The sequence below is a fragment of the Arachis hypogaea genome, chromosome 4 (genome assembly GCF_003086295.3).
Source record: "Arachis hypogaea cultivar Tifrunner chromosome 4, arahy.Tifrunner.gnm2.J5K5, whole genome shotgun sequence".
Classification (NCBI taxonomy): Eukaryota; Viridiplantae; Streptophyta; class Magnoliopsida; order Fabales; family Fabaceae; genus Arachis; species Arachis hypogaea.
The window spans coordinates 102908050-102931942 of record NC_092039.1 but is presented as its reverse complement, the minus strand read 5'-3'; the positions used below and the strand labels follow the sequence as shown (position 1 = coordinate 102931942).

Genomic DNA, 23893 nt, shown 5'->3' with positions numbered 1-23893 from the left:
TTACATTCAATTCAAACAATGAACAATGAACAGTAAATTTCACAGGTAAGGTTCACAACATTATTCAGCTCCACAATCATAAACTACTAACAAAAATATTAACTGGAATTAAACCACACCTCAGGAACTTCATTGGATTCAAATTCAAAATACGCTTCACTCTGGTTCAGCTGACAATATGAAGTTGAACCATCTATTATCTTCAAAACGATTTCAGAGCTTGATTTCAGAAACAATGAAAATAGAGAAAAATGAAAAAAGAGAACATAATGAGAAACACACATAAACAGCGAAGGAAAACGCAGAGACAAACGCACTAAAGAGATCGAAGAGAGAAAGCAAGAAAACACAGAAGAAAGTCGAGAAAGAAAACGAAATCCTTTCGAAAAAGGAAGTGATATATTCTCGCGCATTGATTGAAAAATCTGCTAAGAAGCACATGGACTAGACGTGCAGAAGAAGCGCGTTTTAGGTATAAGTAAGTATATGAACTTGTAAGACTTGTATAGTAAAAACACTTGTATGTGGATATTAATTCTTTAAAACTTATCATTCAGAAGGATCAATCTCAAGAACTAAACTTCCAACCTCGTCAGAACTAAATTGGAGATCGAACCAATTAAATTATTAGATTATTGGATTATTAGTTTAACTGATAAATTACTGGTTGAACTGGCTGATCCGACATTACTTAAATAAAAGTATAAAATTACTACTTTAAAATTAAATTTTAAAATCTATATCTTTATCAACACTTTAACAACAATCAAATCTCAATTTCTAAAATAACTAATACGAAAATAGATATATTATTAGTTAATACTACAATCATATTTGAGTTCGACACAATAATATTAAAAATCAATTAGACAATTAGCAATCAATTCCAATTGAACAATTAACAATTGAATTAATCTCCACATACAAGTGTTTTTGCTATACAAGTCTTACAAGTCCATATACTCACTTATACCTAAAATGCGCCTCTTTTGGCACGTCTAATCCACAGGCTTCTTAACAGATTTTTCAATTAACGCGCGAGAATATATAACTTCCTTTTTCCAAAGGATTTCGCTTCCTTTTTTACATTTCTTCTGTGTTTTCTTACTTTGTCTCTTCGATCTCTTTCGTGTATTTCTCTCTGCGTTCTCCTTCGCCGTTTACGTGAGTTTCTCTTTGTATTCTCTTTCTTTGTTTTTTTGGATTTCCATTGTTTATGAAATCAAGCTTTGAAATTATTTTGAAGATAATGGATGATTCAACTTTAGATTGTTAGATGAACCAAAGTGAAGTGGATTTTGAATTTGAATCCAATGAAGTTCTTGAGGTGTGATTTAATTCCAGTTAATATTTTTGTTATTATTTTATGATTGTGGAGCTGAATACTATTGTGAACCTTGCCTGTGAAATTTGCTGTTCATTGTTCATTGTTTGAATTAAATGTAATGTACTAGTTCTGTTGAATTTTTTGCATTTTATATCAGACTTTTGGGTGTAAATTAGGAATATTTGGGTGCACCCTAGGAAAATTTGGGTGTATTTACAGTTTATGACTTTTCATTTGATTGTGGGTGAATTGTCTTATTCTTTTAGTTGAATTATTTTAGTTTCTGTTTGATGATGATTCATGAATCTAATTTTTTATGAAGGTTTTATAGTTGTATTTGTATTCTATAGTTTATACTTGTTTTAATATGGTGTATTTTAGACTTTTTTAGGTGTATTTTTCAACCCCTCTGTGATGTTGATAAGCAGTTTGTTTTCAATGTTGGGATGACTTTTAACACCCTTGAAGATGTTGCAAAATTCTACAAGGATTATTCGAAAGCTACAGGTTTTTCTACAAGAGTTCGGAGCACAAATAAGAAGAAAAATGAAATTAAGAATCAATTGATTACATGTAGCAGAGAGAAAAAATGGAAATCAAAATAAAAAATATCTCCGACGGAGAAGACAAACCCCTCTGCAGGATTAAATTGTCCCGCAAGAATTTATATACATATATTGAAGGAGGTGTTTAGATCATTCCAAGGTTGTGTTGCATCATTCACATCCTTGCTGTGCAAATCAAGCAGAGAATCTTAAACAGTACAGAGAACTAAGCATGTCCATGTGTCGTACAATAGAGAATAACGAGGAAGCCAGTATCAGACTAAGCAAACCTTAGCAATCATTTATGGCAACAACCGAGGGTCACCGCGAGTTGAATTTTATCAAAAAACATGAAAAATTACATCTCGAGGGAAGTACGAAATATTTCATAACTAAAGGATGCAAAAGAATTCGGGAAATACTTATTAAGAATGAAAGAGAAGAATTAGAATTTATTTTTCGAGTTCGAACTCAAGGACGATCAGTCGATTAAGCTTGATTTCTGGGTGGACGCAACGAGCAGAGCTACCTGTGAGTATTTTGGAGATGTTATTTCATTCGACACCACCTACAATACAAACAGGTAATATGCTGTTCTGGTTTATGATGTTGAATTAATGTTGTTTTATAAATTTGCTGCAGAGGTGTATATTGGATGTTTTTGGGTATAGACGATTATTATTTAGGTGTATTTAACGATTTTAATTCTGTTTTGTCATAATCTGTTTCAGGTATAATCTGGCTTTTTTGTCGGGGTGAATCACCACGATCAGTCAACACTTTTGGGATATGCTTTAATGAAAAACGAAGTTATTCAATCATTCAAATGGTTATTTGAATGTTGGCTTCGTTGCATGGGATGAAATGCTCTGAAAGGGATTCTCACCGATTAATGCGCATTAATGCAAAGGGCTATCAAGGCTTGTATGCCCACAACAATTCATTGTTGGTGTATTTGGCACATCATGAAGAAGAATTCAAGCAAATTAAATGGCTACATGGGACACCTAGAAATCGAACAAGAAATGAGCCATGTTGTTTGAAACTCTCATACCAAAGAATCATTTGATAGGAATTGGAATGATTTTCTGATGAAGTTTAGTCTTGTGGACAACAAGTGACTTTCAGGTAATGTCTTTTAAAATCTGCAGTAGAGGTGTAAATTGCATGTTTTTGGGTGTATTATAGTCTGATTTAGGTATTTTTTGCAGAGCTTTACGAAGACCGTCATATATAGATTCTAATTTATCTCGATCACCACTTTTGGGCCGGGATGAGAAGCACACAAAGGAGCGAGAGCATACATGCCTTTTTTTAACAAGTTCATTATGCGGAATAGCTCACTTATCCAATTCGTCAAACAATATGATAATTGCCTCGGAAGTAGGAGCAAAGAGAGAGAGAATTGGATGCTACAAATTTTCACACTGTCATACTGTGTGCAACAAAATCCTCAATAGAAGCTCAGTTTCAACAGGTGTACACTCACCAGAAGTTCAAGAAGTCCAAGTACAATTCAAAGAGAAGATGAATTGCATCACAAAATCAACAAACTCTGCTCTAGGCTATTCGGTATATGAGTTGTAGAACAAGTTTCCAACTCAACATTCAACAAGTTTGCGGTTACATACGACTCGGTAGCAACCCAAGTGAAATGCCAGTGCTTATTATTCGAGTCAAGAGGGATATTTTGCCATCACGCCCTAGCGTGTTAAGCTTTGAATGAGTAACCAAAGTAACCAAAGTAACCAAAGTAACGATGGAGCAAGAATGTAAAGAGGAGAGACACACACATCAAGAGAAGTCACGACGAGCCACTATTGGAGCCAAGAAGCAAGAGGTTTGATGAATTAGTGTTTCGTTCGTAAAATATATGCAAATTTGCATCAGAATCCGAGAAGCTCACCGCCATTCTGCACCGCGCCTATGATAAACATTGTGGTTGAGATGCAAGAACTGAAAGCCAAAAGGAAGGGGACATGTTCGTTATCTCACGAAGATGCTAACTTAAAATCCGTTAACGAGCTTCAAAGTCCTCCAAGGGTGAGAACAGGAGGACGTCCCAAAAATAGATTAGGTTCAAAGTTGGACAAACAGATTGCAAATGCCTCAAAGAAAAAGAAAATGAAAGCTCTAAGTGAGGTAAAAGTGATGTTCTTTTATATAGGGGGTAATTGAGTTTATTTTTTTATTAATATTTTTGCTAATATGTGAGTTTATTTTTTCTAGTTGAACATTTTTGATGGCGCATCAGTGGTGCAACTAAATTCCAGCCAATATCATGGACATGTTATGAATTATCAGTTCAAAGATCCAGCAGTAGGGTTTTTGGCTGTATAGTGACAGTATTTTGGTGTAACGATCAATTTTTTTGGTGTATTTCTGTATTCTCTTGTTTTTGACATTTTTTATATATTTTTCAAATGTTGCTGTTTGTATTGGATATTAGTGTTGTTTATAGTTGTTTGTTTTAAATTTACAATACATATACAATTCAATTCCTAAAGAGGTTAACAATTCAAATTTCTAAATTCCCATATATCTTTATTGGTTTTTTCATGGAAATATGTGAGCACTCAATTTGGGTGTATACCTATTATTTTTGGGTGTATTATAAAAGTAATTCAGCATATTAGCACATTTGATGTTGTTTTTCTTGATTTTTTTGAACCTGTAATTGACAGCTTTTGAATATAATACAGATAGTTTAGTTATGAAAAATAATTTATAATAGGCTATTTGTATTGGATATTAGTGTTGTTTATATTTGTTTGTTTTAAATTTACAATATACACAATTCAATTCCTAAAGAGGTTAACAATTCAAATTTCTAAATTCCCATATCTCTTGCTTGGTTTTTTCATGGAAATATGTGAGCACTCAATTTGGGTGTATACCGATTATTTTTGGGTGTATTATAAAAGTAATTCGGCATATTAGCACATTTGGTGTTGTTTTTCTTGATTTTTTTGAACCTGTAATTGACAGCTTTTGAATACACTACAAACATTTTAGTTATGAAAAATAATTTATAATAGGATTGGATTAAATATTCACAAACTTTACAAAAACTGTTCAAACTATTCTAAGACTACACAACATTCAAATTAATTACTGTCAATATCATCTGAATCTATTTGACAATATGGATTTAACAACACTACAGATGACTTGTACAATCTTATTGCCTCGCTTTCCCTAATGGTTGTATCTCTATCTTGATTCATCTCATGAAACAGAATCCGTGAAGCATATTCAACTCTAAAGTGGTCCACCTCCGCCTATTGTTTAAAATAATATTCTTTTACTGAACTCCATTAATTTAGTAAAGTAATAGAGAGTTATATAGTTTTAAACACAATTACCTGTGTCAAATTCTCCCAGTTATATTTTCCCTTTTTAATATTTTGAGACTCGATTATTTCAAGCCATTTCATTACATAAATCGCACAATCATAGTTGAAAACTAAAAATAAATTAGCAAATTAAAATAGAACAGCAAGAGAAAACACAATTTTCTGAGAGAAAGATTTATACTCTATTTTTTTGCCTGCAATGTTGATATATGATAGTTCAATTCACGATCGTCTTTTTTGAGAGGTACCCCCCAATATATACCCTCATTCTGAAAATCACATACCCCTAAAAACAAAAAACAAAGCAAAATATAAGAAATAATAAATTTAATACCTGATGACACCCAAAGGATCCCATACTACACCTTATTTTGAACAAAACTTCATCCAAATCTTAAAATACAAACAACAGAATTAACTTACAACAAATTTATTAAGCTTCATTCTGGGTTTGGAGGGACACGTCTTGTGATATAGGTCAAGGATACAAAATATTTTTTTCTAGCATCAGCCACCCATATCTACCAATGCTCCGCGTAGCAAACAGGTGCAAATATCTGAAGTATGCCATATTGAACAGTGTTTTAGTTTAATTGGCACATAACTAAAGAATTGTAAAAAGAAGTTTTAGAAATAAAAACTTATATATGGATGGGATGCCAATTTTTTCAGGTCCAAAAATGTATGAATATTTTGTAGTCTTCAATCTTAAACAGCTTTTTTGTTTTTGACTGTAAGAACTCGCCACCCTCATGATTCCCAATAACCATGTTCTGCAACATTTGTGAAACACCGAAGGAAACATTTGATACAACCAAAACATTACATAAATACACCCAAAATTGAGTTCAATACACCTTACCACAATTGTAGGGGGGAGACAATAAATTTGTTCTTCAAATCTTCTAATATTTTATTTGTTCAGAATCAGACACATAGCAGTGACAATTTAGAAAAACAAAAATTCAAATTAATTACATCAATCAATATTGCAGTCACATCTCATAATAAAATAATTAATCTTATTCTAATATTACCTCAGTTTCGATATATGAACTAGCTTTTAGAGACGCAAAGTAGATTTTTGACAATTACAATGGTTGTTGGGCACTGAGAATGCACACTGGCTCATACTCATTAGTACCTCCATCCCCATAGGTCTTTACATGTGTGGCCCAAGGTAGCACTTTTCTTTCATGTAGGCCGACAATTCCTTCCTCCTTGTAGGAATTTCAAACTTTTCATAAAATTGGTCGGTAGGTTGCTTTTCGACTGTGAGAATTTATTCTCTGCAAAATTCAATGCTGACCCTTAACCTCAGTGTTTGTAATTTGCTCCACCAGCTCCTCTAATTCTTCAATTAGTATTGGTGTCTCAAGACTTTTTCCCTTCTCAGATCCTGGTTGCCCCTCTTGAGTCAGCATTTCTTCTTGACTCAAATCAGTGAAGCTGAGACTGAATGATGGCGCCAAAAATTATTTTGGTACATAGCATGTTGTGTTAGCGATTATCATCAATGCAGCAGTGGCTTCAGGGGGTGGATTACTTCGTGTTGACATATAAGATACTATAAGAATAAGAATAGACGAATGATATCGAAAGAGAGTTATATTATGTAGAACTTACATTTTAGATGGAGCTGGTGGCACTGTGGATGTGCTTTCAGCAGGTTGCTGGAGTTGTGAAATGCTACAGGGTTAGAGAAAAGGATTCAAATTATAAGAAAACCAATTACAGCTTAATTCAGATGAGATACACCCAAATAAGAAAAAAAATGCACCCAAATAATTACCAAATACACCCAAATATTATTCCTTACCCCTTAACTATTTCTTCGCTAATTTTCTTGCTTGGAGACTTTGGGGGGATCGTTCAATTTGCATAGGGCTTGCTGCTGTTGTCTGCGACGGAGGCATGCATACTTGAATTGGAACTCTAAACAAGACAAAAATAAAAAGTTAAAAAATCCCTTAAAATAGATTATTAGAAGGTTAAAATTTAGTTGTAAAACTCACATATCAAGCGGTTCAAATTGTGAATGTGTCTCCATCCGAACAATGATCATCTTATGTTGAGCTGGGTCACTGACTGATTCTTCTTCCAAACCCAAACAAAAATCCACCAAAATAATGTCAAAATACACCTGAAGCATAGAAAAGAAACACAGGCTCTGTTTTTTGAGAACTTACGTAATTGCAGATTTTTCTTTTTTTTCCTGCATTTATTTTCTTGAATAAAACATTAAAGGGATTTTTTTCTAAAAAAATATATACAGAATTAGAAGCAGATGGTAACAAAAGAATTAAGCAAATTGTATTAGAAACAGAAATTACATGCTATCCGTGGGTTTGTTTACGCTGCTCTGATCCATTTATGTTTGAAACATAGGATCATTTTCGCTTCTTAAGTTCACCTCTGGCATTCTAACCACAGAATAAACATCATTCAATAAAAATACTATTTAATTAAATTAGGATCTCAAAATTCTATCAAATAAAGAATCTTACATTTCGGATGAGTCATAGTGACCTTTCGTCGATGGGAGCCCAGCTTCCTTCATCCTGGGAAAGCAAAAATAATTATCAGCAACAAAAAACACCTTAAAATCGATAATATACACCCAAATTCAACATACCCATGTGTAGCTTTTTCATTGGGTTTTTTCTGTTTTGATTCTCTGAACAATTCTTCTATTTCTTCAGTTCTTATATCAGTTCTGACAGTACATGCAAAAGAACATGTTAACAAGTAAAATATTCATGATAAAGGATAAGATAGCTTTACAAAGTATCTTATACATCATACGATTCAATTTGTTCTTCAGAAGACGAATCCTCAACAATGTGATTTCTTTTTTGGATTGCGTCTTAGAAATAAAAAATTATGAATCAGACAAACACAACAAAATTGATGATAAAATACTCTCGAAAGTAGTGCATACTTTTTGGGTGGAGTTTGAATTTTTTTCTTTGATTTTTGTTTTATTATTGGTGATGATTCTTCACTTCTGAAATTAAATGAGAAACACTCTGTTAATATATCAAATTTTGATAATAAATAGAAAAGAAAGCAATGCATTGACAATTTCAAAATCTTATTTATCATCGGATTCACTTTCACTTTTTGAAGTGAAATCCTCCAAAATCTATTTCCTTTTTTTGGATACCATTCTGGAGAGCGCAAATAATCGTTAGCAAAAAACATCCTAAAAAAGACAAAATACACCCAAAAATATTACTTACTTTTTAGTTGTCCTGGTGGTTATTTTCTTCTTTTTGTTGCTTCCTTTAAGTCTTGTTCAGACTCAGAGGAAAAAGCAAGTTCATTCTCCGATGAATCACTCTCGGATGAACTTACCTTCTTCTTTTTTGTCTTTTTTTGTCTTTTTTTTTCTTTCTCTTTCATTTCCTTCAATTTCTTTTTCATTTCCGTCCTCTTGACGATGCTCTGAAACAGTCGAAACGTTAGTTTACACCTTCTACATAAATAAAATACACTCAAATTAGAGAAGGTATTCTATTCAGTTACCATATGACCATCAATTTCAACTTTGATCCTCGCAACCAGTAGCTCTCTATTCCAATGGCTAACCCAGGGCTGTCCAAGGATTGCTTCTCCTTTCTTGTCTGCGTATTTTGTTAGATGAAAATAGACTATCATCAAGGTATAGAGGCAGCTATCAATCAATTTTTTATTTTTCAAACGGTAATTAGTTATGCCTTTGATGATGAAATTGAGGACATGGCTGGCCAAGTGGCACTTCGTTATGTTGTCCATTCAAAAAATTAGACCAGGTGGACAGAAAATACTTTGTTTATCGTAGTTGGCAACAAGAACACCATTTGAATATAGAGGATGAAAATCCTCTTAAACATTAGGTGGTCTTGATCATTGTCAACATCGATATCTATCATCTGATCGGTTAGATTCTTTAATGTTTTTTCCTAGAACCTTCTAAAAATATCTTTGTTCTCCTCAGAAAGTTCCTTAAAACTCACTTTATCGGAAAATAGGTCTCCTATAAAAAAGGAAATAAATTACGCTTCAAATCACTTGAAATACACCAAAATACCAGTCATATACACCTAAATTTATTTCTTAATTACATGAGATCAGAATAAGATATTACAAAATGCAAGTATAAAAGTTTTCTGTAATCAGTTACTTGATGCATTGAGGCCAAGGGCAACTCCTATTTTTTAGGTTTAATTTTCAACGAACTGTGCCTTGTGTCTAATTTGTTTTTGTCCAAATTAAAGGAATTAGCCAACTCCTTCGACAGTTTGTGTGGCACATTCATAAGCGAGATGTGCATGAGACCACTAAATTCTAATTTGCGAACGATGACCTTCTTTGCCTCGTTCATTTTTTCAAACTTTTCATTCTATAGTCGCGTGGAACATCTCAAATCCTTGGTTTGCTGTAAACAAAGCAAAATGAGAGTCATTTAAATAACCTATATTTATGCTAGAAAAAATTGACTTGTTCTCTCTCTCTCTCTCTCTCTCTCTCTCTCTCTCTCTCTCTCTCTCTCTCTCTCTCTCTCTCTATATATATATATATATATATATATATATATATATATATATATATATATATATGCGCTTACCCTGTATTTTTTTTCACCTTGGCTCTTACTTGTCATTTTTACTATAAGGAATAAAAAATATTGTCAATAGATAAAAATATCAGCCAAATAACAGTCATATACACCCAAATACCAGCAACATACATCCAAATAACTGGATACACCCAAATCTAGTCCTATACACATTATTATTTTTTCGATTATACGATATTATATGAGTTCAAAATGATATTCAAGTCAACTAAAACATGCATACAATGACACTACAAGTTCAAGCACAAGTACAACAGCACCAGTTACACTTGAATACTCTTGATATATATACCAGACACATGCACCTGTATTTTTTTTAATTACATAACATTATATGAGTTCAAAATGATATTTAAGTTCAAAATTTCACTAGAAGTACCAGTCACATTTGAATTCGATGATATACACCTAAAAATTGGCTATATACGTCCAAATATGAGTTCACTTGAAATACAGGTCAAAGTTTATATGTATACAAACTCACTTCCAAACATGCAAACATGCACAAAAATAGATGAAAAAGCACGTTAAACTATTCACTAAAAATACGTAAAGCAGTATAACCGACTTGAACAGTTTCACCAGAACTTTAATGTCTACTTTAAACCAAGAACATATAATGAATCTACTTAATAAAAGAAAAATACGACGATATAATGCTTTATTTTTAAAATCAGAAAGAGAAATGTGAAAAACCTAGAAGATTAGTGAAACAATATCTTGAATAATGTTTCTTTTTTTTTTGTTATTTTTTATGGAGATTTTGATGTTTCCTTGTTGATTTCGTCGACTATTGGCGAGAAGTTTGAAAGTTTCTTCAAAGTTTTCGAATGTGTCTTGAATCTCGACGGTTGCAGTTTTGATTGAGGAAGACGAAGAAGAATCATTCATAATGGTGATTAGCACGCTTTAAAAAAGATTGAATAACGCGCATGTTTAACACACTTGAATTAGGTGAGAGTAGTTTTTGTTAAGTTTGACCCAATTTATAAGACTCATAAACAAAAAAAGTTTATATACGTAGCATAACTGAGTTTTAAAATACAAGAAATGGGGTTTCATTAATGGAGTGTTTTTTGTGTTTTAACTTTTAATAACTTTTAAACCTGTACTTCAACGGCTAACTTATATCTTGAATTATGAATGAATGAATATCTATCTACTGCCACAATATGACAGTACCTTTTTTAACAGGAAAGAATAAATCACGATATAAATCTGTTATAGGTTCGGGAAAAAAAAAAAAAAAAAACCTTGTTTATAGAGGTAAACCGGTTTCATAAATCATAATGATAAAAAAAAGAGTTTAAACTGATTTTTTTAAACTGTCAAAATTGCTTTAAAAGTTAAAATTGATTTTATATATTTAAATTTGGTTTTTACTTTTAACTTTTAAGACCAATTTAAGATCAGTTTATTACTTTAGTAAATAATTAATAACCATTTTTTTTTGTTTTTTTATTAACCTCATCTATATATGGTCCTAGGTGGTATGGTTAACCAGCTGGCTTAATGCTTACTAAAGAAAACAAAGGAAAACAAAACCTAACGGCTAACGTCGCATCTCTTCTCTGTTCTCCATTGTTGGACAGCCTCACCGTCTCCACTGCCGCTGCCAGTGCCTCTCGGCTCTGCTGTTCTGCGCTTCTGTTTCTCCTCTCTCTCGCAGCCGGTCTCCGTTTTCTCCCTCATCTGTGCTGCAAGGTAGTATTGTCAATTGAGTCCAAAGTCCTAGAGCTGACCCTAAACCCTTCAAGTTAATTTTAGTCTACAGCCTTAAAATTACAATAACACATTTTATAAGGTGTGCTGTGCGGCTGTGCCATCGTCTTCGTCTTTGTCTGATTCGTCGAAGTTGCGGTGGTTGCTCCTCCTCCCTGACGTGGTGGACGACGCGGTGGCTCCTCCTCCTTCCTGACGCGGTGGCTCCTCCTGCTCCCTGACGCGATGGATGACGCAGTGACTCCTCCTCCTCCCTAATGCGGTGGCTGCTCCTCCTCCCTGACGTGGTGGACGACGCAGTGGATGCTCCTCCTTCTTGTTCTCCTTCTTCCATTTTGCTTTCTGGTATCCACACTTTCCCTTCTTTCATTTTATCTCTCTGTTTGCTTGCTTATTGTTTCTAAATCCAATTTGTTAGTTTCAACTTCTTCTTGTTCTGTTTTTTTTTTCATATTTATTTTGTTCTGTTTTGCTTCTTGTGATCTCTTGTTGAATCTTGTTATCCTAATCCTAATTTTGTATAATGCAAGTAGTTAAGCTTTTACATCATAGTCATAGATGGCTCTGTCATGTTATAGTCCCTTTTTGGAGAGTAATAATCAGATTTTTGAAGAGTTAAGTCCAAATTAAGTATGCAATCTCTGTAATGTGAAAAAATGAACAATATGCTAATAACATTATAACAACCCCCAAGTATAGACAATCACAGACTTCAATTGAAAATATTATACCACCAGAGCAGTTATAATATACCACATTTATTATAGTGTATCCTATTTAGGACACATTAGTTTTGAAGTTGATAAATAAAGAATCTCCTATGTGTATATATTTCACAGAAGATTAATTATGCAGGGTGCCAAAACTTATTAAGTATTGTATTCATATGTATATAGATTTCACAGAGACATTCTATACTTTATTAAGTATTGTATTTGTGTTAGTTATTACTTGATTTGTTGAATTTTGGTTGATCAAGCTAAAATTCGAGCTAGGGTGCTAGTTGTATGTGGGTCTAGTTAATCTCCACCAAGTTTTAATAAGTTTTATATGTGTTGTTGAGATAGATAGCAATGTAAAAAGAAAAAAGGATTAGGTGGTCTGCGGGTTGGCCCTAGGGCTTTTGGTCCATAAGTGTTTTTGTTGCTGCTGCTGCCATGTTATGGTGAAAATTCTCAATCTGTGTATTGGTGTTGAGTTTTAATAAATTCTGTTTGGGTTGAGGTTGACACATGACCTATTAGGAAGCCCTGGTTTGATTGTATGGTATGGATGAGTTCTGAGGTTTGTTGCTATTGTCAACAGGAAAATGCTTCAGGTCCCTGAGCACCAAGTAGCTGGCCTGGCCATAATGTGAAAGACATTAAACTGGAAAACTTATGCCTATGAAGGTCTTGTGCCTTTGAGTTTCTTGTTCTTGATTTCTCTTATTATAATGTCATCAATTTATTGAAGGTATTGGTTTCGTGCTATCCAGGCTTCAGATTATATGGAGATTTTCTTCTTTCCATGCACCTATGTATAAACCATTCTTGCACGAATGTTCTCAAGATTATAGCTCATTTGAAGTTGTGCTTCTTCATCGTTGAGGCTTGAGTAAAACAATACTAGAAGCAACAGAGCAGATAACTCTTATTATTAATTTAAGTTTGCATCAATGAATGAAGAGGTTGCACTCTCTCATTCATACCTCATCTATCAGTTTTCTTGCAGCACAAGCAGCCCATTCCCAAGCAATCAAGCTAGGAACCATATCTTGTCTCTACACTACCAATAACATCATAAGTGCTTATACAAAATGCAGAAAGTTAGATCTTGCCCACCAATTGTTCGACGAAATGTCCCACAGAGACATTGTCTCTTGGAATACCTTGATTTCCGGTTATGTGAACTCTGGTGATCTCGAGGCCTCATGGGGTGTCTTCACTTCCATGAGAAGGTGTGGACTTGCATTTGATGGCCACACATTTGGAAGCATGCTCAAAGGTGTTGCTTGTGATCGCGAGCTTGAGCTAGGGCGACAACTGCATTCTATTGTGATCAAGATGGGGTTTTCTGGGAATTTGTTCTCCGGTAGTGCCCTTCTTGACATGTATGCCAAGTGTGGGAGCATCAATGATGCACATGTTGTGTTCCAATGGATGCCAGAGCGAAACCATGTCTCATGGAATGCATTGATTGCAGGTTATTCACAAGTTGGTGATCATGGTATGTCATTTTGGGTGCTAAGGTGTATGGAACTTGAGGGTGTTGGGATTGATGATGGTACAATATCTCCTTTTTTGACATTGCTTGATGGTTTTGAGTTCTACAGTTTAGCTATGCAATTGCACGGTAAGATTGTAAAACATGGGCTGGAATCATTTAACGCTGTTTGCAATGCCATTATCACGGCATACGCAGAGTGTGGTTCTTTACTAGATGCTAAGAGAGTATTTGATGCTGCTACTGTGTGTCGTGATCTGGTTACTTGGAATTCTATGATTGCTGCTTACATGAAGCATCAGAAAGAAGATCTTGCTTTTAAAGTTTTCATTGATATGCAAAATTTTGGTTTTGTGCCTGATGTTTATACCTACACCGAGATTGTCAGTGCTTGTTCTGCACAAAATATCAAAAGCCATGGAAAATGTTTACATGGCTTGGTAATAAAACGAGGCTTTGAAAAATCTGTTCCAGTTTCAAATGCTTTGATTACCATGTATATTAGGATAAATAGCAGGTGCATGGAAGATGCCACTAAAATATTCTTTTCCATGGACCTAAAAGATTGTTGCACATGGAACTCCATTTTGGAAGGGTACTCACAGGTTGGTTCGAATGAAGATGTCTTGAGGTTATTTGTACAGATGAGATTTCTGGCTATACAGATTGACGACTATACTTTTTCTGCTGTTATCAGATCATGTTCAGATTTAGCTACTCTACAGTTAGGTCAACAAGTCCATGTCTTAGCTGTTAAAGTTGGTTTTGATACCAATAAATATGTTGCTAGTTCATTGATTTTCATGTATTCTAAATGTGGGGTCATAGAAGATGCTAGGAAATCCTTTGATGCTACCTCCAAAGACAATGCTATAGTCTGGAATTCAATCATATTCGGGCATGCACAGCATGGACAGGGCAGCGTTGCGCTTGATCTCTTTTACTTAATGAGAGAGAGAAAAGTGAAACCTGATCATATAACATTTGTTGCAGTTCTAACTGCATGTAGTCATAGTGCACTGGTAGAAGAAGGCCGGAGCTTTATAAAGTCAATGGAGTTTGATTTTGGCATTCCACCACGAATGGAGCACTATGCTTGCGCAGTGGATCTCTATGGCCGAGCCAGGCATCTAGAGAAGGCGAAATCTCTGGTTGAGTCGATGCCCTTTGAACCCGATGCCATGGTTTTGAAGACTTTATTAGGTGCATGCAGAATTTGTGGGGATATCGAATTAGCTATTGGTGTTGCGAAAATTTTACTAGAGCTGGAGCCTGAGGATCATTGTACTTATGTTCTGCTTTCTGACATGTATGGAAGACTCAAGATGTGGGATGAAAAAGCTAGTGTGACTAGGCTGATGAGAGAAAGGGGAGTGAAAAAGGTTCCTGGTTGGAGTTGGATAGAAGTAAAAAATAAAGTGCATGCTTTCAATGCTGAAGATCACTCCCACCCCCAGTGTGATGAGATATACTTACTGCTACATCAATTAAAGGAGGAAACTAAGTTGTTCAATTATTTGGACAATCAAACTGTGTTAGTACCATCATGTTTAATATCACAAATTCTATAACTATTTTGAGACAAAATTTTCACTGATAATAACTAGGCATTCGCTTGTCCAAAAAATAGAATCCATATATATATAACGATTTCTTATCACACCGCTAATAACTTTGGTAAATAGGTGAGTTGGCTAAAACTTCCGATCTAATCTTCACTTTTTGAAGACCTTACCAAGTTCCTTTGCTTCTTGTATAATCATAGCACATTGTAACTAAAATCTGTGAAGTGGAACACGGTAGCTTCATGCGTCCAAACTTGGCTTTTAAATTTGGTAGCAAAAACAATAACTATTATAACTATTATTATATTATATTTGAATTTGGTTATGTGTGTTGTTGGTATTATTATATGCATGGAGGCAAATATCACGTATTGGCGTATTTAAATGAGTAGTTTTAAATTACGTGATACGATACAGCGGTTCATTAATCAGAGAGTTAAAAGTTAAAACCGCCTATTATTTTGAAATTACTTATCTTTTTTATTATTTGAAATAGTCCATTTTTTCTATTATTTGAAACGTTTCATGTTTAAGAGTTTGATCTAAATTAAATTATTAATATTTTTTATTATTTTCAAAAATTATATTTTTATATTTACAAATAGATATATCTCGTTTATAACGTAAATAAATTATCTCGTTTATTTTGTAAACGAGATAAATCAATGTGATGTAAATTAGTAAATACGCTACAAATTACATATTTCGGTAAATAAAATAATTAAATTATTTATGTATAAAAAAACCTCTTTTTCTTCGTTGTTATACTTAATACTATTTGTTGAATATTAAGAGTTTATTTAAAAATTATTTAATATGATAAAAGAATTTTATTCATTTTAAGAAAATAATTTATTTTTATTTAAAATTTAATTTCATGGTTTAGAATTATTTTAATATATTAATATAATCAAATTTAATTCTTTAGTTTAGAATTATTTTTATATAAATTAAATTTTTTTCTTCTATAATTTCATTCTTGACAAAGTTAAATTATTCTATCGATTCCTATAGTTTTACCAAATTTTTATTTAGGTTTCTATACTTTTTTTTTAAATTGAGTTCTTATATCATATCAAATTTTGTAACTAAATTTCTACTACGATAGAAACGTTAAAATTAATGGAATATGCTAATAAACACAAAACGGAATATTCAATCAAGTATTAAGTATATTCGATTTGTTTAGTGAAATATTTCATTAATTCTAATATTTTTGTCACGGCAAGAACTTAATTACAAAATCCAATATAGTATAAGGATCCAATTAAAAAGAAATAAAAATATAAATACCTAATTAAAAATTTAATAAATCTATAAAAATTGAAAAAATAATTAAATCTTTTATTAATTATAAATAAGAATATTTTTTATATTTGATATATTCAGTTTGAGAGATGTGAGAATGATTTAAAAATCAGATCCTCTTTTGTCTGATTTATAAATGAAGTATAAATAGAAATTAAAATTCTAAAAAAAATTTAAATAATTTATTTTTAGTTGTTCTAAAGTAAAAAAAATCAACTTTTAAGTGAATTCTAATCCCTAATATTTTAAACAAATTCCAAGTTTTTCTAGTCTAATTTTGGATAAAAAGTTATATGCTATCACAATTAACAAAAACCTACGAAGCATGAACACTTTGCTGCGTTATTGTGTCTGTGTGTTGAACACATTTCGGACACGACACTTATCAACGCTCATCTGACACGCGTGTCTGCTGTGTCCAATCGTTTCTTAATAAAAATAATTTTTTTAAATACGTTTGGATACACCGAAATAGCATTACATGTCAACGTGTCTAACCTTATTCTTGATATGTATTCTTGAAATAAATTTAGAAATAATATATATTATTATTTATTAAAATAAAAGATATTTTAAATATTTTATATAATTAAAATAAGACACTAATAATAATTAAAAAATTAATTTATATTTTAATATTAATAAAATATTAAAATATTATTACGATATATTTAAAAAAATATGTACATCAAGAAATATAAAAGATATATAATTAAAATCTAGTTTATAATGCAAAATTGTAAGTTTGGTTGACTCTGATACGACACAAAAGTTCCAAACACATCCTATTAAAACGGGAATTTCTTTACCTGCTGCAAAATGTTCTTTTACTACTAGAGTCTATAAATAATAATAGTAATAATTCATTGCATTTGAAATACGGTTTAATCGGTGCTAATCCCTAAAGTTAATGTTAAAATTTTTTTTGAAAATTAAACATCTAAATTTAATATTAACAAATTAGTGATTTTTTTTTTGTTTTTATCAAAGACAGGGAGACTTGAACCCACGACCTCTATCTATTAACATACCCATTTAATCTATGCTCTTTCATCATCAATTTCTTTTCATTCAACCTTCTCATCTATAACCTAATTTTCTTACTATATTCTACTCTACCTTTTCTCTACTTTTCTTTCACAATAATTCTCTCAATCTTCGTTTCTATCAATCCATCTCCTCTTTTTTTGGTGGCTGAACATGAGCGATGACAAAGAGGACCACTGTGCTACAAATCACAACGGAGACAGCGATGAGGAGGAGGTGATTGTTCTGGAGAAAATAGATATATCTGAAGGGGTTTAAACTTACACTAGAAGTAGGGCTGGCAATGGGTAGGATAGGGTAGGGTTTGGACTCTACCCTAATCCTACCCGCGCGTTGAAAACTTTCTTAAAACTCTTCCCTATCCTATCTGCGGGTTGAGAATCTCTCAACCCTAACTCTACCCGCACCCTAAAGTTCTAAATCCTACTCTACCCGACCCTACCCGCAGAAAAATAAAAATTTTTCAAGCAAATATAAAATTCAACCATTCCAAATTTTATACATATTAATAACATAGAAAATAAAAAATTAAGTTCAAATTAAAATTTAAAACAATAAAATCTTAAAGAAATCCAACATAAAATTACAAATAATGTGATCATCAACTAACTTAGTGATTATTTCAAATTTTTATAAGAAAGATTGTGAGTTTAACACTCACTTTTTCACTACATACATAACTTATATATATATATATATATATATATATATATATATATATATATATATTAGGGGTGCGGGTAGGGTAGGGTAGGGTATACCCTAAACCCGTACCCTACCCTACCCGCAGGCAAATTCGTACCCTACACTACCCTACCCGCAGTGGGTAAGGTAGACAACCCTACCCAAACGGGTTGGTCCAGGTTAGGTACCCGCGGTAGGGTATATATTTCCAGCCCTAACTAGAAGTTTGGTTGGTCGTATCTTCGCTGACAGGTTTTTTCGATTGGCACATTAGAGAATGTCCTATTTGCTATACGGTTTAAACCAAAGGGATTTAAGGTGGTGGAGAAAGGCAACAATCGCTTCCAATTCTTTTTCAAAAAGAAAGCGATGTTATGAGGATTGAAAGGGGGCTCCTTGGCTCTTCAAAAACTATGTGCTTCATGTTCAACGATGGAACCAATTGGGAGAGGTGTGTGACAACATGATATCTACCTTTTCAATCTGGGCATAGTTTTGGGAGTTGCCAGAACAGTTCAAGACGTTGGAGGTGGGTAAAAAATTGGGGGGGTCGTCTGGGAACCATTAGTGACATTAACTTATTTGAAGTTAGAGACAAGGAGGCACGCATTATTAAAGTAAGGGTGGAAATTAACGGTGACAAGAGGCTCCGGGATACTCTAAAAATTGTGGGTTCAGATTGAAAAATAGTAGAAGTAGGAATCAGGTATGAATAACCAGGAATTTTCTGCACCTATTGTGCTATGCTAGAACATGATTCCAAGCACTGTCAAGACATCAGTTGTAACTCTACTGAGAATACCCTAAAGGATGATAAGGTTGGTGAATGGCTCAGAGCGGTTTAGGTTGGTAGAAGACTCGAAAGAAAGGAAAGGTTAGGTATCTCACAACAGATCAGTGCAAATGTTGGTTTAATTCAGCCAAGGAAAAAGCCTCTTCCTTCATGGTTAATTGAAGGTTTTGATGGAATAAGCATGAAAGAAGAAAAACAGAAGCAATCAAACCACCAGGCTTCCTCTAATTCAGAGGGTAGGGTGGAAAGAGAGGGGAATTCGGAGGATACTGGTCAAACCTTTTCTAGCACTGCTACCCCACTGGCTTTGGTTGATATTTCGAATGCCTTGACTCACGATCAACATATTATTACCACCCCTAAAAGGTCTAGTATTGATATTAAAAAAGTGAGTATGAAATAGCTTGCAAGACAACATGGCTCTCGTAACAAGTCTTTTATGGGGAGTAAACGGAGGAATGGAGGGAAGGAAAACCCAGAATAGCTGAAGAAGATGTGTTTCGATGACCACACTACTGTTACTCTGAAGGTGGAGGGTGCCAGCTGTCAATTAGCACCCCAGGACCCATGAAGTTGATAAGTTGGAATTGTCAGGGTTTGGGGAGACCCCTAATATTCCATAATCTTAAAGGATTTGTAGATCCTACTCCCCAGAGGTTGGTTTCTTTTGCGAAACTAAAAATCAACCTCGTCAAGTTGAGAGGAAGTTAAGGGAATGCGGCTTTGTGGACTGGGTTTTGGTGGATTCGGAGGGTACTGCAGGTGGGCTTGCTCTAGCATGGAAGGAGGGGGTGGAGACTGAAGTTATTCTGTCTAGTCGGTTCTTCATTGCTGCCATAATTAAAGACCCAGTTAATAATGAAATTTGGGGAGTTGTAGGGGTGCATTTAAGTACGTCGGATCAGACACGGGATTCTTAATTTGGGGAATTATCATCATTTTTTCAGCAACTGTAAAATCGTTTTCTTGTCCTTGGAGATTTTAATGCTATCACCAGTCTCCAAGAGAAGGATGGTGGGGGAGTCAAATCTAATGCTTCCATGGCTTCCTTTTCTGGATTTATTAATGAAAATGGCTTGGTAAACATAGGTATGGTTAGGAGACCATTTACTTGGTCCAATAAAAGAAGAGGGCAAGAGTTAATCCAAGAACGTTTAGATCGAATCATGGCTGATGATGTGTGGTTCAATTCCTATACGGCAGCAGTAGTTACTAGATTGTCTGAGAATGGATCTAATCACGCCCCATTATTGTTAAACTCAAATCCTCCACTGGAAAAATCTAAAAGAAGGTTCAAGTTCCAGGAACGTTGGTGTGGTTTAGACGGGGTTTGGCAGCTAATAGCAGAAATTTGGAATGTTGACGTTACAGGTTCATCAATATTTAGACTGGCTAAAAAATTGAAGCTCTGTCGACACCGTTTGGTTCAATGGTAGCAGGAAAATCGTACTAACTCTGCAAAGCACATTCAGGAACTGAATGCTAGTATTGAGAAGTTGCGGGGCTTAGGAGTACAAGAAGGGGGATTGACGATCGGATTTTCTATCGGTAAAGAAATTCACAAATATAATCGCGTTGTAAGTATAGTTTTTAAACCAACAGAGAATCCTTTCGTACAAAAGTTAGGTTGTCACAAGTAACAAAACCCAATAAAATTTATAACCGAAGTATTCAAATCTCGGGTCGTCTTCTCAAGGAATTGCAGGGAAGTATGATTTATTATTGGTTATGGAAAACAATATTTTTGGGTTTTTTTGAAATATTGAACAAGGAAAATAAATTACAAGGAATTAAATTAATAATTATAAAAACTCTTGGCAAATAATTATGAAAACTGGACGTCCTATGCTAGTTATCCTTATCAATTATGATGAGAATTGGATTTTGCTCCCACCTAATTAACCTCGAACTATGAAGGTAAGTTAAGTGGATGAATCAAATTGATTCCTTAAGTCCTAGTCAATTCCTAAGAAAAGACTAGAGTTATTGGAATTCAAATCAATCAGCAAAGATAACAATAATCAATCACAATGAGTTTGATAACTCAAGAATCTCCAATTAATCAATTAAAGCTAAGAATACACAAAGCTAAATAAAAATCATAAATCTGAAATACCTCAATTTATATTAAATAGAAAATCAATCTAAACATAAAGAGTTCATAAACTAAATTGAGAAAATAAATAAAAGGAACATTGAACCTGAAAATTGAGAAGAAGAAATCCTAAATCCTTTAAGAGGAATCCTAATCCTAAATCCTAAGAGAGAGGAGAGAGCCTCTCTCTCTAAAAACTACATCTAATCCTAAAATTATGTATTATGAAAAGCGTGTTGAGTCTCTGCATGTTTCCTGACTTTAATCTGTGTTTCTGGGTCGAAAACTGGGTCAAAACGCGGCCCAAAATTGCCCCCAGCATTTTCTGAATTTTTTGCAGATCGCGCATGTCACGCGTACGCGTCGTCCACGCGTGCGCGTCATTCAGCGTTTTTCCTTGCCATGCGTATGCGTCGTCCACGTGTTTGTGTCATTCGTGCAGCTTCCAATCCATGCGTTTGCGTCAGGCACGCGAACGCATCACTGCAATTTTCTCCATTTCGCGCGGTCGCGTGAGCCATGCGTCCGCGTCGCTTCTCGCTGGTCATCTCCTTAATTTCTTGTGTTCCTTCCATTTTTGTGAGCTTCCTCTCCATTCTCTAAGCCATTTCTGCCCTATAAAACCTGAAGCACTTAACACACAGATCACAGTATCGAATGGTTATAAAAGAGAAATTAAAGTACACAATTTAAAGCTTTAGGAAGCAAGTTTTCAATCATAGAATAAATCCAGGAAGGAATTGTAAAACCATCCAAATCATATGAATAAGTGGGTGAAAAGCTGATAAAAATCACTCAAATTAGTACAAGATAAACCATAAAATAGTGGTTTATCAACCTCCCCACACTTAAACATTAGCATGTCCTCATGCTAAGCTCAAGGAGACAAAGAGAATTAATAAGGGACAGTAAGACTCATGAAATGAAACCTAAATATAAATGCAACTATATGCTAAAATGATACCACATACTTGGTTAAAAGCAAACAATTTCTCCAAGACAAATACAAACCAATTTCCACTAATTCAAATCGTACAATAAAAAACAAGGTTTGCTTGTCCTCAAGCAAAGAAGAACTGAAAATAGAAAGAGACAAATGTTATGATGAAATAAAAATAAAAGGATAAAAGAATAAGAGAGAATTAGAATTGGGAGAAGGAGAGAAAGAAAACTGGGCGGCGAACTAGTGTAATTGTGTGGCGTAGGCGACGCGTACGCGTACGGCACACGTACGCGTGGGTCACAAATTTTTCTTAATGATGCGTTAGCGTCAGGCACGCGTCCGTGTGCCCTGGATTTTGTGCGATTCACGCGAAGCCAGCCGCGTGCCCGCGCGACTTTCTGTTCGCATGGCTTGGGAACCAAATTTTCATACGACGCATGCGCGTCATGCACGCGCACACGTGGATAGCCATATGTGCAATTGACGCGGACGCGTTGGTCACGTGTCCGCGTGACCAAATTTGTGCTTTTAGCACACTTCTTGCCTCAAGTCAGCACAACTCTCTGCCCAGATACTCTTTTACGTCGATTTTGCAGGTCACACGTCTGCGTCAGTAACGCGCACGCGTGGATGGCAAAAATCACAAACGACGTGCACGCGTGGGGTACGCGTACGCGTGGGTTTGTTTGTGTGAAAGGCTTTATTCTGGCGCCACTCCTGCGCAACTCTCTGTCTCTTTTTTTTATAGCTTGAGGAGTTCGGTTCTTGTGATAAAATAGCTGCATGATCAGAAAATTAGTAAGAACTCAATAAAAATCAAACAAGTAAGAAAACTACTACTATGAAAAATAACTAAGAATGGAAAGGAACGATCATACCACTGTGGGTTGTCTCCCAACAAGCACTTTTAGTTAAAGTCCTTAAGTTGGACATGTGGTGAGCTCCTTGTCATGGTGGTTTGTACTTGTACTGATCCAAGAATCTCCACCAATGTTTGTAATTCCAATGGCGACCGGGATCCCAAACTAGGCGCATAACGCCTTCGAGCAAGTTGAAGCAAGTGACAAGACCCAAAGAGTATTGATTGTGGGAATGAATTCTAGGGTCCCAAACCTTGCTTTTACACCCGTCTTCTTGTGGATCACCATTGTTTCCACCAGGTGGCAAGCAATCTAAATTCTTACAGAGACATCCAAACAACCATCTAGACCCATTTAGATTAGCTCTACACCAATCCTTGCACTTCAATTTGGAGCATGCAACCATATTAAACCTTGCTTGATAACTCTTGCCACTAACCATCTTCCTCTTACTCTTAATGCCACAAAGAGCTCTAAGTTGACCATCCGTCTCCAGTAGCCCATATTCAAGTGGGAAAGTAAAGGTTAAGGATAGAAATTTTACCCACTTGAATGTTGTATTGGATGGTGATGGCTTTAGAAGAGGTCTTGCAAGCTCCACTCCCTTGTGCTCTTCTTTGAATTCTTCTACCTCTTTGCAAGCTTCCTCAATTTCAACCACTTCCTCTTGGTAGCTTTCTTCTAATTCAATCTCTTCTTCATTGCTTACCAAGTACATGGGAGGTTGTGCATCTTCCTCCTTTGTGGGTGCATCTTCCTCCTTTGTTTTTGCATCTTTCTTTTCTTCCATGTGTGAGAATGGAAAGTTCTCTAGTTCACTGG

At 34.5% G+C, this 23893-nt stretch overlaps 1 protein-coding gene across 2 annotated transcripts; it reads left to right on the top strand.

The window, feature by feature from the left end:
* The first annotated feature begins 11351 nt into the window (after positions 1–11351).
* LOC112797097 (putative pentatricopeptide repeat-containing protein At3g25970) lies at positions 11352–15363 on the top strand. 2 transcript variants are annotated; one of them, XM_025839856.3, is made up of 4 exons: positions 11352–11553; positions 11654–11916; positions 12877–12962; positions 13049–15363. In XM_025839856.3, exon 4 carries the CDS (start codon positions 13233–13235, stop codon positions 15345–15347), a length of 2115 nt encoding a protein of 704 aa, XP_025695641.1. In that variant the 5' UTR covers positions 11352–11553; positions 11654–11916; positions 12877–12962; positions 13049–13232; the 3' UTR covers positions 15348–15363. The 2 variants fall into 2 exon arrangements, with proteins under 2 accessions (XP_025695641.1, XP_025695642.1); XM_025839857.3 differs by having other exon boundaries at positions 11352–11916.
* The last annotated feature ends 8530 nt before the right edge of the window (positions 15364–23893 follow it).